Source organism: Globicephala melas, chromosome 7 (genome assembly GCF_963455315.2).
Source record: "Globicephala melas chromosome 7, mGloMel1.2, whole genome shotgun sequence".
Classification (NCBI taxonomy): domain Eukaryota; kingdom Metazoa; phylum Chordata; class Mammalia; order Artiodactyla; family Delphinidae; genus Globicephala; species Globicephala melas.
Window position 1 is genome coordinate 71,284,823 of NC_083320.1, and position 12,721 is coordinate 71,297,543.

The following is a 12,721-nucleotide window of genomic DNA, read 5'->3' on the forward strand; positions in this document are numbered from 1 at the left end:
TTTTCACCATCTATTGAAATTGTCATACAGTTTTTCCCATTAGGCCTATGGATATGTAGTATAATACATTAATAGATGTTATATTAAACCATTTTTATCTCCTTATCATAAAATCTAGTTGCTGAGAGTGGGTTATTATTTTACTACTGAATTAGATTTGTTAGAATTTTATTTGGGAATGTTTTCATCTCTGTTCATAGAGTTAATTTTTTTAAGCTTTTTTTTTTTCTGATCATGTCAGCTTCATAAGATGAACTGGGTAGTTTTCTGCCTTTGTGTTTTGAAATTATGACTCAGTCTGGGGAATTATCTTTCCCTGAAAGTTTGAAGGAACTGTATACAAAACCATGTGATATTAGAACCCTGTTCAGAGATCATTGTTTAATACTGAAGGGATTTGGTGTAGTAGGTGAGGGCTAAACTCTAGAGTCAGGTTGAGTTTGAATTCCATTCAGCCATTTCGTATGCCTTAGGAAATTCACTTAACTTTGCTTAAGTCTCATTTTTTCATCTGTAAGTTCTGATACTGTTGTTCCTACAGCACAATGTGAGGATTGCATAAAATATTTCATTTAAAGCTTTTAAGCACAGTACCTGACATATAGTTTTAAAAATGAGCATTATTATTAATTTTCAATTTCCTCTAAAGTTACTGGTACATTTTAGTGTTTCTACTTTTCCTTGTAACAGTTATGCTAATTTGTATATTTCAAGGAAGTTGTCTATTTCATGTAGATATTCAAATGTATTAGAATAAAGTCGTGTCTGCTATTATCTTTTAAAATCTCCATGTCTTATTTTAATCGTTTTTACTTTTTCTTATTTAGATTTTTACAAAAACTAGTGTATGTTACTGGTTTTTTCCTCCCCTTTCTCCACCGCCTACTCCTATTGCTTGAGATATACAAATACTACTACATTTTTCTATCCTGTTTCTCTTGGAGTTATATTTTTGCTGATTTTCTAATCTCATATTGAATTCTTAGTTCATCTTTCCTTTAAAAATCAGAATGCATTTAATAATACATGTTTGCCTTCACATAAAGTTTTACTCATATCTCTTGTAATATTTCTCATATTAGTCTTTCCTATAATTTTTTCATTTTTGTTTTAATGTTTATTGAATAGCATGGGAGTATGCAGTTTTTTTTAAACTTTTTTAGCTCCTGGGATAAGCTTACTTTTCTTATTTTTCTGAGTGTGATATGTTTCAACCATACAGAAAAGTATAGGGACAATATACTTTGAATAAATTTCCATGTCTGATGTTATTGATTTGTGGTCAGAGAATGAAATCTAGATAGATACTTTTATTTATGGATGTTTTATAGTGACACGTATAGGATCAAAGCTTTAAGGTGAGTTCTCTATTGTGTGGTACACCATTTGTCATTATAAAAAGTTTATAAACATCTAATGAGTTGAATTAACAGTCATTACTTTTTTGCTTACTTGCAACGTCAAGAAGGAGAGCAGAGTGTTAAATATTATTAAAATTGTGTATTTGTCTTCTAACAGTTTTTCTTTATCTGTTTTGAAGATGTATTCATCAATATCGCCACTATTTTGTTCTATAATTTCTAAAGTTAATTGCCCTTTCCCATGTTTTGAAAGTTTATCAGAAGACACAGACCTACTAGAGAATGGACTTGAGGATATGGGGAGGGGGAAGGGTAAGCTGTGACAAAGTGAGAGAGTGGCATGGACATATATACACTACCAAATGTAAAATAGATAGCTACTGGGAAGCAGCCGCATAGCACAGGGAGATCAGCTCAGTGGTTTGTGACCACCTAGAGGGGTGGGATAGGGAGGGTGGGAGGGAGGGAGACACAAGAGGGAAGAGATATGGAAACATATGTATATGTATAACTGATTCACTTTGTTATAAAGCAGAAACTAACACACCATTGTAAAGCAATTATGCTCCAATAAAGATGTTAAAAAAAAAAAAAAGTTAGTTTATCAGGATTTTCTTAGTGATTTCATGGTCAGCTCCTTAATGGAGTTTTTTACAGGAAGAAAAATCCAATTTGGAATATAAAGTTCCCTTGCTGGGATCTTCAGACTGTTAGTTTCATAATTGCTTGTACATATTTGCCTTTTTGTTTAGATTTTTGATGAAGAGGGGTCCTACCACTGTGCTCTAATGCTCAACCTCCAAAAGTCACCTTTTACTGGGACGTGGAATTTTACTTCCTGCAGTGAACACCATACTCTGTCTCTCTGTCAGAAATATTCAGGTATAGATTATTATTTAGATAACTATGGTACTTTATGCTGTTAGATATGTACAGTACTTTTTCACAAAAAAACTTATAAATTAATATTAATTTGTAATCATACAGCTTCCTTAAAATTTTAGCATGACTAAATCCATACTGACTCAGTGAGTCAAATTAGCTCAAATAGAATGTGATTTTTTGTCAAGATCATTGCCATAATTAAATATCAAAATTAAGTATCCAATGGAGTTTGTTAATCGGTGTTATCTAATGACAGTAAATTATGGTTGCATTTTGTTCTCCTTTCTACTCTGGAATTTTTCAGATTTTACTGTCATGAGGAAAGGAGGAGAAAAAAAATGTTTTTAACTGAGTTCGGTATAAACAATCACGGTTAAATCTAGGACTCAAAAAAAAAAAAAGGATGTGAAGCATTATAAATGGATCACTGTCTATGCCCTCCTATAATCCAAATAAAAGTAAAATGTTTACTTAGAAGTAGGGATCATCTATATATTCAAAAAGATATTTTTTTAAAGGTATTAAATCGTTTTCATTGGTCACAGTAAGTTTTTAAACAAACAATTAAAAAAAAAAACCTTTGCCATGTAATGAGAACTTCAAGTAGCTAATCCATGTGCTTCTGGATTTTTATTTTATTTTATTTTATTTTTATACAGCACGTTCTTATTATCTATTTTATACATATTAGTGTGTATATGTCAATCCCAATCTCCCAATTCATACGTTTGTTCTCTACATCTGTGTCTCTGTTTCTGCCTTGCAAACCAGTTCATCTGTACCATTTTTCTAGATTCCACATGTTTGCATTAATATACGATATTTGTTTTTCTTTTTCTGACTTACATCACTCTGTATAACAGTCTCTAGGTCCATCCATGTCTCTACAAATGACCCAGTTTCATTCCTTTTTATGGCTGAGTAATATTCCATTGTATATATGTACCACATCTTCTTTATCCATTTGTCTGTCGATGGGCATTTAGGTTGCTTCCATGGCCTGGCTCTTGTAAGTAGTGCTGCAGTGAATGTTGTGGTACATGCCTCTTTTTGAATTACGGTTTTCTCAGAGTATATGCCCAGTAGTGGGATTGCTGGGTCATATGGTAATTCTATTTTTAGTTCTTTAAGGAACTTCCATACTGTTCTCCACAGTGGCTGTATCAATTTACATTCCCACCAACAGTGCAAGAGGGTTCCCTTTTCTCCACACCCTCTCCAGCATTTGTTGTTTGTAGATTTTCTGATGATGACCATTCTTACCGGTGTGAGGTGATACCTCATTGTAGTTTTGATTTGCATTTCTCTAATAATTAGTGATGTTGAGCAGCTTTTCATGTGCTTCTTGGCCATCTGTATGTCTTCTTTGGAGAAATGTCTATTTAGGTCTTCCGCCCATTTTTTGATTGGGTTGTTTATTTTTTCAATATTGAGCTGCATGAGCTGTTTATATATTTTGGAGATTAATCCTTTGTCCATTGATTCATTTGCAAATATTTTCTCCCATTCCGAGGGTTGTCTTTTCATTTTGTTTATAGTTTCCTTTGCTGTGCAAAAGCTTTTAAGTTTCTTTAGGTCCCATTTGTTTATTTTCGGTTTTATTTCCATTGCTCTAAGAGGTGGGTCAAAAAAGATGTTGCTGTGATTTATGTCATAGAGTGTTCTACCTATGTTTTCCTCTAAGAGTTTTATAGTGTCAGGTCTTACATTTAGGTCTCTAATCCATTTTGAGTTTACTTTTGTGGATGGTGTTAGGGAGTGTTCTAATTTCATTCATTTACATGTAGCTGTCCAGTTTTCCCAGCACCATTTATTGAAGAGACTATCTTTTCTCCATTGTGTATCCTTGCCTCCTTTGTCATAGATCAGTTGACCATGGGTGCATGGGTTTATCTCTGGGCTTTCTATCCTGATCAATGGAACAGGAACAATATATATATATATTTTTTATCCCTTTTCTTTTCTTTTTTTATATTTAAATGTATTTACTTATTTATTTATGGCTGTGTTGGGTCTTCGTTTCTGTGCGAGGGCTTTCTCTAGTTGCGGCAAGCGGGGGTTACTCTTCACTGCGGTGCACAGGCCTCTCACCATCGCGGCCTCTGTTGTTGCGGAGCACAGGCTCCAGACGCGCAGGCTCAGTAATTGTGGCTCACGGGCCCAGCTGCTCCGCGGCATGTGGGATCCTCCCAGACCAGGGCTCAAACCGATGTCTCCTGCATTGGCAGGCAGACTCTCAACCACTGCACCACCAGGAAAGCCCTGATCTATATTTTTGTTTTTGTGCCAGTACCATATTGTCTTGATGACTGTAGCTTTGTAGTATAGTGTGAAGTCAGGGAGTCTGATTCCTTCTGCTTAGTTTTATTCCCTCAAGACTGCTTTGGCTATTCGGGGTCTTTTGTGTCTCCATACAAATTTTAAGATATTTTGTTCTAGTTCTGTAAAAAATGCCATTGGTAATTTGATAGTTAGTGATTGCATTGAATCTGTAGATTGCTTTGGGTAGTGTGATCATTTTCACAATATTGATTCTACTAATCCAAGAACATGGTATATCTCTCCATCTGTTTGTCTCATCTTTGATTTCTTTCATCAGTGTCTTACAGTTTTCTGAGTACTCCATGCGCTTCTGAAGAACTTTTTGCTAAATTAATCTTTGCTCATTTGTCTCATACTTTTTAGTAACTGCCTTTTTCAGAGAGGTACTGTAAATCAATAATTCAAATATATCCTCTTAGGGGTGGTTGTATACATTTTTTCGTGGGTTCTCCCAGATGAAAACTTGTAAGGGGACACCCAACACCTCCTGTTGAAGCAGTTCAAACAAAGGAAGAATTCGACACCCATCTGAAATGGTAATCTTATTGCCATTAGAAGTCGTCTACTTTTATTTATAGCTTTTCTTCTATTGCAGTTTACTTTTATTTATAGCTTTTCTCCTTCCTAAATCAGATCAACTAAATCAGAATTTTGTTCTAATTGTAAAAAACAAATTTGTGGTTCACAAATTTACCTAAGGTATACAGCAAAACATACCTAGTTCTCCCACCCAAAGTCTAAAATAAATGAATAGATAAGTAATACCTAAAGTACATTATTACAGGGAGAAATTTGAAAGAATGTCCCATGACTTGCCAAGTAGGTGGTTTTTGTGGCTTTATTTTTCTTTTACACACAGAAATTGAAAGCAGACAGACCTTGCAGAATACTTCAGAAACTGTGAAGTATCAAAATAATCTGTACAAAATAGTGCTGAAGACTCTGACTTGGACTGATGCTCTCAAGGAGTGCCAGAAAGAAAACATGCAGCTGGTGAGCATCACAGACCCTTACCAGCAGGCCTTCCTGACTGTGCAGGCGGTCCTTCATAACACTTCTTTATGGATTGGACTCTCCAGTCATGACGTAAGTTTTCAGTCCCACTGCCAGAATTGGGTGACGGAATGTGACATTTTTTATTGCACACAGCATCTCTCATATCAGACTAAAAGAAACCAGAGATCATAAAATCTTACTCCAGTGAATGAATTTCATGAGGTATGTCATTTTTAGCAGCAGTCCTCTTTCCACTGTTGAAAGATCAGGTGCTTTATCGTTTAGCTTAAGAAAAATGTCTAATGGACATATGTAGCTGAGCACTTCTTTTTATTTATTCCAATCGAAGATGGAGCTGGAATCAGGAGCTGCCATGTCTCCTCAGCCAATGAAAAGAAGAGAGGGAGGGAAGAATTAAAAATTCAGATGGGGTTGGGTGAGCAGAAGCCCGTGAACGTTATTAAAGGGCTTTTTATCCCTTTCCGAATCAGCAGAGTGAAATTAAGCCACTCTGCAAAGGGATTAGAATAGCATTTTGCCACATCTCAAGCCCTGATCTTGGGTACTTCTCATTCATTTCATAGCCCAGCAAAGAATGCTAGTCTCCTATTAATTCCCAGCACTAAACTACATACATGTAGCACAAACAGGAATGTTTATGCTACTAAAGCTTTTGGCTATAATTAATAGGGAATCTTTTTTTTTTAAATAAAGCTGTAGCATTCCTCTTAGCATTGTAGGCCATTTTTGCCTCTTTTCTGAGCCTTGTGTGTAATAAGCTGGTGCTCTGCCCACGGACATGTATTGAAAAGTAAGATATAGGGCTGGTCTAAAAGGCTGCGTACGTTGTGCACTGATGGGGGTGTCACTTATTTATAAAGATTGTGATGTGAATTTTGCTTCCTGCGTCTGTGCAGTGTGTGACCCGTAAAGCCCTAGTTAGATAAGTGTCACCTGAACCAGTATTCCTAATCCACTCTCGGAGGGAAGGTAATTGGGAGAGTAGGAAAGAAGTGTCCATTGCATTATGAAGCAAACCTGAGTTACGTAGATGGTAGGCTAACCCTCAGTATACCAAGATGGTTTTAGGGCTGCATGGAGAAAATGTGATTGAAGACAAGTTAAGTCCTTGCGCAAACCCCAAGTTGAACTGGAGAATGGATGAAAAACTTAAAACTTAAGACTCAGAAGTAAACATTATCTTTGACAAACTCTGGACTTACTACCACCAGCATTTGTCAGAAGCTCAATTAAAGAAGCAGTATTTAGAAATTGCTTGAAGACTAGCTTCTCCAAAATTCTGGATTTTAAAATGTACCCTCAGGTCCAGCCAGGTTATCAGCTTGAACTGCTTCCCTAGACCTCACAGTATCAATTCCTTCATAACATTGCTTTACTTCCTTTCTCTTGTGTGTTTGGCATTATGTGAAACCCATCACTGTGTCTCTTGTGCGGGTGGTAATTAAGTTATCACATTTCCTAGTTTTAACCACCTTAAACCTTTTTAAACAAAAGCAGTATTGTCGCTGGAGAAAAATCATGAAGTTAGAATAAATTAAAAGAATAAAATTGGAATCACCTATAATTCCAGTATCTAGTGATAAATGTGGTTTAAATATTTGGTATATATCCTTCAAGTTATTTTTCTATGTACACGAATTTATTTTTAAGGCACTTCGGATCATACAGTTTTGTAACTTTATTTCCCCACTTGATGATTTCGGTCTTCTTTCTTATCCTATTTTCAGTCATCACCTGTGTTTTTCTTTTCCCTTTTGCTCTTTAACATATTAAATTTTACATAGCTCGCTCTTTTGTATCTTCATGAGCTGCCTGAAATCTTTGGAACATGGCAGAGTGTAAGTAAATACAACTTTACATTGAAAGCAATGGGAAGGTTTTGAAAGATTTTAAACATGGTAGTAACAATATCAGATTTTGACTTGAGAAAAACTATGCTGGGCAGAAGCTGGGGAAGGAAGTGAGCAGTCCAGAGATAGAAGACCAGTTAGAGTTTCTTGTAGACATTCATGCAGGAAATGATGTTGGTCTGGACCGAGGCATGTTTACAGTGTCTGCAGTGCAGCAGTTCTGGGTTATAGAAGGTCTGGAGTGTGGCTGTGAGAGCAGGTCACTCGAGTACATAGAAGTGAAAGTCCATAGAAGAAGAGGAAGTCAAGAAGGCTTGGGAACGGGGTGAGTCATCCACATGAACATAGACGTCCCTAAGTCAGTGGTAGGACCAGGAGGACAGAGCAGGGCATGGGACACCTCCTTAGTAAATATCAGGAAGGAGCAAGGGGGCCAAGACCAAAGTGAATGTCAGAGAGACGGAAGGACTCTGGGAGTTTGCCAAGACCTCAGTGAATGTCAGACAAGAAGGGCATAAACCTCAAAGGAAATGACTGAAGGAAATAAAAATACCCACTACCTCATTCTCATGGCTCTGTGATATCTGAGACTAAAAAAAACAAGCAGCCTTCCCTTGGGGATGCTGAAAGGAACTTATTCTATTAGAAAAGACAGGTTTTAATCAAGATCAATCAAGGTCTAGAATTTAGTGAAGAGATACTTACAGTCTTAATAAAGAGATTTAGTGTTCAGTAAAGAGATGGTGGGAGTGGGATGACTTATCCACAAGGAACAGAAGTTCCAAAGGCCCAGGGACCTGGGTTAGTTGGGAGTGCAACAAGAGGGAAGGAATCCAGGGTAATACTCAGTACAGGCAACATCACAGGGGCAAAGGGCCACATTTGAGGCCACTTGGTTTAGAGATTAACTGGCCATAAGTTTACAACTGGAACACTGGTAGAGAACACTTCTGAATGAAACAGTTGGTGGTGTTGAGGTTTGGCCACATTTGCTAGTTTTGGTTCACGAAGGAGACTGTGAGACTGTGTGTGGCCTTTGGCCCAATATTCCAAATAAACCAGTGATGCAAAATTGCCCCAGGCCTCAGGAAAGCATAGCTCAGTGGGTCAGTGTGGAAGGGCTGGTGCTCTGGCAGCACCACAGGAAAACTCAGGCAGGCCTGTACTTCACAATCCATCTCCTGCACATCTGTACCTACCTTGTAAAGCCTCTCTCAAGACAGGTGGGTGGTCAGGCCCTTGTCAGGATGTAAAGATAGATGTTCACAGACTTCTAGCGCACAATAGAATGTAGTGAATAAGGACGTTTCTCTTCAAAGACAAATGTGAAAAGGGTGGCGTGAGATCCACAGGGCCTGAAGGTTTAAGAGGAAGGGAGCTGACGTCTCTGTAGCTCTTCTTGTGTACCAGATAGCCACTGACTTATGTGTCTTACACGTTACCCCATTAATTCCAACCCCATGAGATTAAGTGTCACATCCATTTAATAGATGAAGGGATGGAAAAGTGGCAAGGTAATGCCACAATCAAAAGCTAACAAGTGACCGAACCGCAATTCAAAACTAGGTATGCTTAGCTCTAAAGCCTGTGTTCTTTCCACTACTACATATTATCTCTAAGTTAATCAGAGCTTACAGTGGTCCTCACTCCATTTTAGCTTTCTGATTTCCAACAACCAATGATTCCAATTATGTGTGAGGCAGCAAAGCATAATGGTTCAGACCATGGACTCCAGGGCCTAACGGCCTGGATTTGTATCCCAACACTGTGGTTTACATTCTGTGTGACTGTGCACATTACATGACTTCAGTTTTCTCATCTGTAAAATGGATATAATAATAATACCTATCTCGTATGGTTGTTATGAAGATTATATAATATTTGCAGAGTACCTAAAACAATGCCTGGTATGTAGTAAGAGCTGTGTAAATATGTGCTAAACATAAGATAAAATTAAAAATTATTAGATTGGGGACTTCCCTGGTGGCGCAGTGGTTAAGAATCCACCTGCCAGTGCAGGGGACACGGGTTCAAGCCCTGGTCTGGGAAGATCCCACATGCCACGGAGCAGCTAAGCCCATGCACCACAACTACTGAGCTCACACACCACAACTACTGAAGCCTGCATGCCTAGAGCCCATGCTCTGCAACAAGAGAAGCCACCACAATGAGAAGCCCACGCACTGCAATGAAGAGTAGCCCCAGCTCGCCAGAACTAGAGAAAGCCCGTGTGCAGCAACGAAGACCCAACACAGCCAAAAATAAATAAATAAAATTAAACAAATTTAAAAATTATTAGATCGACCACAAGGGTCAAAATCATACAATAGGGATAACATGAAGTGTAACCACTTAAGATATATTTCTGCTCCATACAGGATGAACTCAACTTTGGTTGGTCAGATGGGAAACATCTTCAATTTAGTCGCTGGGCAGAAAATAATGAACAACTTGAAGACTGTGTAGTATTAGACACTGATGGATTCTGGAAAACATCTGACTGCGATAATAATCAACCAGGCGCTATTTGCTATTATTCAGGAAGTATGCTAATTTCAAATATTTTAATTCTTAAATTGTTATCAGTCTCATGAGTAGTGGAATTTTGAGGAAATGGTTTTGTAAAATCTGGTTTTAAAATTATAAAGTAATTATAATCATGTCCTTTTTACAACAAAATCTGTTGTGAAAATTTGTATTTGAGGAGAATTATTATATGTTAAATATTTTGTCATTAATTTGTTATTTTAGATGTTTTATTTTTGTCACCTGACGATAGTAATTGACCTTTGAGTTTTAAGTCCTTGTTAGCCTCATTTTGCATACACTTTGTGTTTATATTCTTATGGAAAACTTACACTTGTGGGAATTCTTATCATCAATGCTTAACATTTCTTTTATGAGTCACTGTTAAGATTCATTTGGTTGCTAACAGTAATTAGCTCACGCTAGCTTAAGCCCAAAGGAAAATTTAGATCCTCAGAAATGGGGATAGAGCTGAGCCTCCCGAGGAGAGGGGATCTCAAAGCCAGAGATGCTGTCTTGCACCTCTCCTTTCTGTTTCTCTCAGTGGATCTGCACTCTTCTCTTTATGTACTTCCTGCTTCTCTCTGCACTTCCTGCTTCTCTCTGCACATGGTGAAACATGGCAGCTCTGCAGCTTTCAATTTTAGCCGTAACTGGAGATGAATTGACTATCTCTGAATTCCACTTTTCAAATCTGAAAAGAATTGAAAGAGAGAATCTGATAGACTCAACTTAAGTCAGATATGCCGTCTCTAGCCCAGTCGGAGGAAAGTGGTTTTACAGCTTCCAGGGGCCCACATTTGTGGGTTTGTGGTTAGAAAAAACACTGCTTCACAAAGGGAGTTGCTGTGAGCTGGGAGAAATATTGCATAGTCTCTACCATGTGTTGAATCAGTGTGATTGGCTTTGAATAGAGCATATCTCTATTTGCATCTTTTTGAATCTGTGGCCTTTTCATAAAATGAAAAAGAAATGCTGAATTCAGATTTTTCTAGATGTCAGATTTTAAATTATTTCTGTTTGCTTTGGTTAAAGCAATAACTTATTTAGAACATCAAGTATTTCATAAAATATTCTTTTAAAGTTAGAGAAGGTATCAGTAACCAGAAAATTGAAGATGAATTCTCAAAGTCATATTTAGGTGCCTCTTATTATGTTTGTATAGTTTCTCTGAAGTGGCCCCTTGTATTAGAAGTTTGGTGATGCAGGAAGACAGAAACTGCATTTAACCTAATAACACCTCATTTTCCACATTCTTCTACTCATTCCACATCAGGGAAAAGAAAATTGTATTAAGTAATTTCCTTCCTACAGAAAGCCGGTTAAGAGGTCACATTTTATTTGAGCATAAACAGAACAAGCATCACCAGGCTATTATTTCTTGGCTTCCTGAATATTCCTACAAATCAAGTCTAAATATGATGAACAGGATTTAACATTTATATCTGAAGCTAGAATTCTTACCATTAATTCTTTTTCTAGATGAGACTGAAAAAGAGGTCAAACCAGTTAACAGTGTTCGATGTCCGTCTCCTGTTCTAAATACTCCATGGATACCATTTGAGAACTCTTGCTACAATTTCATGATAACAAAGAATAGATATACAGTGACAACACGAGATGAAGTTCATTCTCAATGCCAGACACTGAGTGAGTATGTTGTATGGCCGTTATATGTTGCATTGTGCTCGTTAGTAAACAAATCTCATCTGAGTGTATTATATTCAATAAATATCTCTAATTAGCGCTAGTAACTAGAACTCAAAAATATTCCTCTCCTAATTTCTACATTATCAATGACAAAGTATTAAAATTTGTGTTTAGTTAAAATGGAAAGTATAGGAGTTATCTCCTTTCTTACCCATCCATTAGGGAACTAGTCTCTCTTTAGATGTATAAATGGGTTCTACTTAAAAAGAGAAAGAAATGACACTAGAGAGCAGAGAGCTGGATATTAAATCAAGTTAGGCTGTGGGCAGAGAGAAAATAGGCCAGTTTGAGTAGTTGAAAACTTAGATAAGCCAGAAAGAAGCAGCTCTGCTTAAAAGAAATACACATTTCATACTTTCAGCTCTCAGGACTCTCCAGATATTTCCTATGAGATCCACTGAGGATTTGTGACTTTTGAACAATGGACCCATCAACTTTATAGGAAGTTCCTATGGAAAATGTCAAACCGTTATTCCCCAAAGTGTGTTCTGTGGAACACTACTCTTGAGATGTTCTGTAAAGAAAAAGATGCTTAGTTAAAGAACAAGGGTGAGAAATACCACACATCTTCACTTCCTTTTAAACATTATCAAATGTGCATTAGCATATACTTTAAGAAATACTGACATGAATGAACTAGTTTACTTTTGGTTAACCAAAATTTGTAAAGTTTTTTTCAATGTAGCTCTTTTCCGAGGAACACACTTTGGGAAATATTAAACTTTTAAAATCCTGTTATAACAGTCATCGCTAAGGAAAAGGAAGGTCTGTCTTTTAGCCCACCTAAGAGATTTTTATTTATTATAGTCTTTGACAGTGTGTCATTAATATAGGTGGATTTGTACCAACTCAAAATAAGCCTTAAATGGGGAAAAGGAAAGTGAATCAATGTTTCAAATTCTCCTCTCAGCTACTAGTTTTCCACTATTCTGTGAGACCAAATTGAAGATCAAAACGTTTGAAAGGGCTTCCCTGGTGGCGCAGTGGTTGGGAGTCCGCCTGCCGATGCAGGGGACACGGGTTCGTGTCCCAGTCCGGGAGGATCCCACA

The 12,721-nt window shown here is 37.2% G+C and overlaps 1 protein-coding gene across 3 annotated transcripts in view; it reads left to right on the forward strand.

Annotated features, from left to right (window-relative positions):
* Positions 1-12,721, forward strand: part of LOC115851029 (CD302 antigen) — a 129,253-nt gene that overhangs the window by 59,393 nt on the left and 57,139 nt on the right. For all 3 annotated transcript variants that reach the window (XM_030852687.2, XM_030852685.2, XM_060302389.1), the window contains 4 exons: positions 2,114-2,243; positions 5,428-5,654; positions 9,814-9,979; positions 11,444-11,611. In XM_030852687.2, the coding sequence (XP_030708547.2) occupies positions 2,114-2,243; positions 5,428-5,654; positions 9,814-9,979; positions 11,444-11,611 (691 nt within the window). The remainder of the gene's footprint in view (positions 1-2,113; positions 2,244-5,427; positions 5,655-9,813; positions 9,980-11,443; positions 11,612-12,721) is intronic.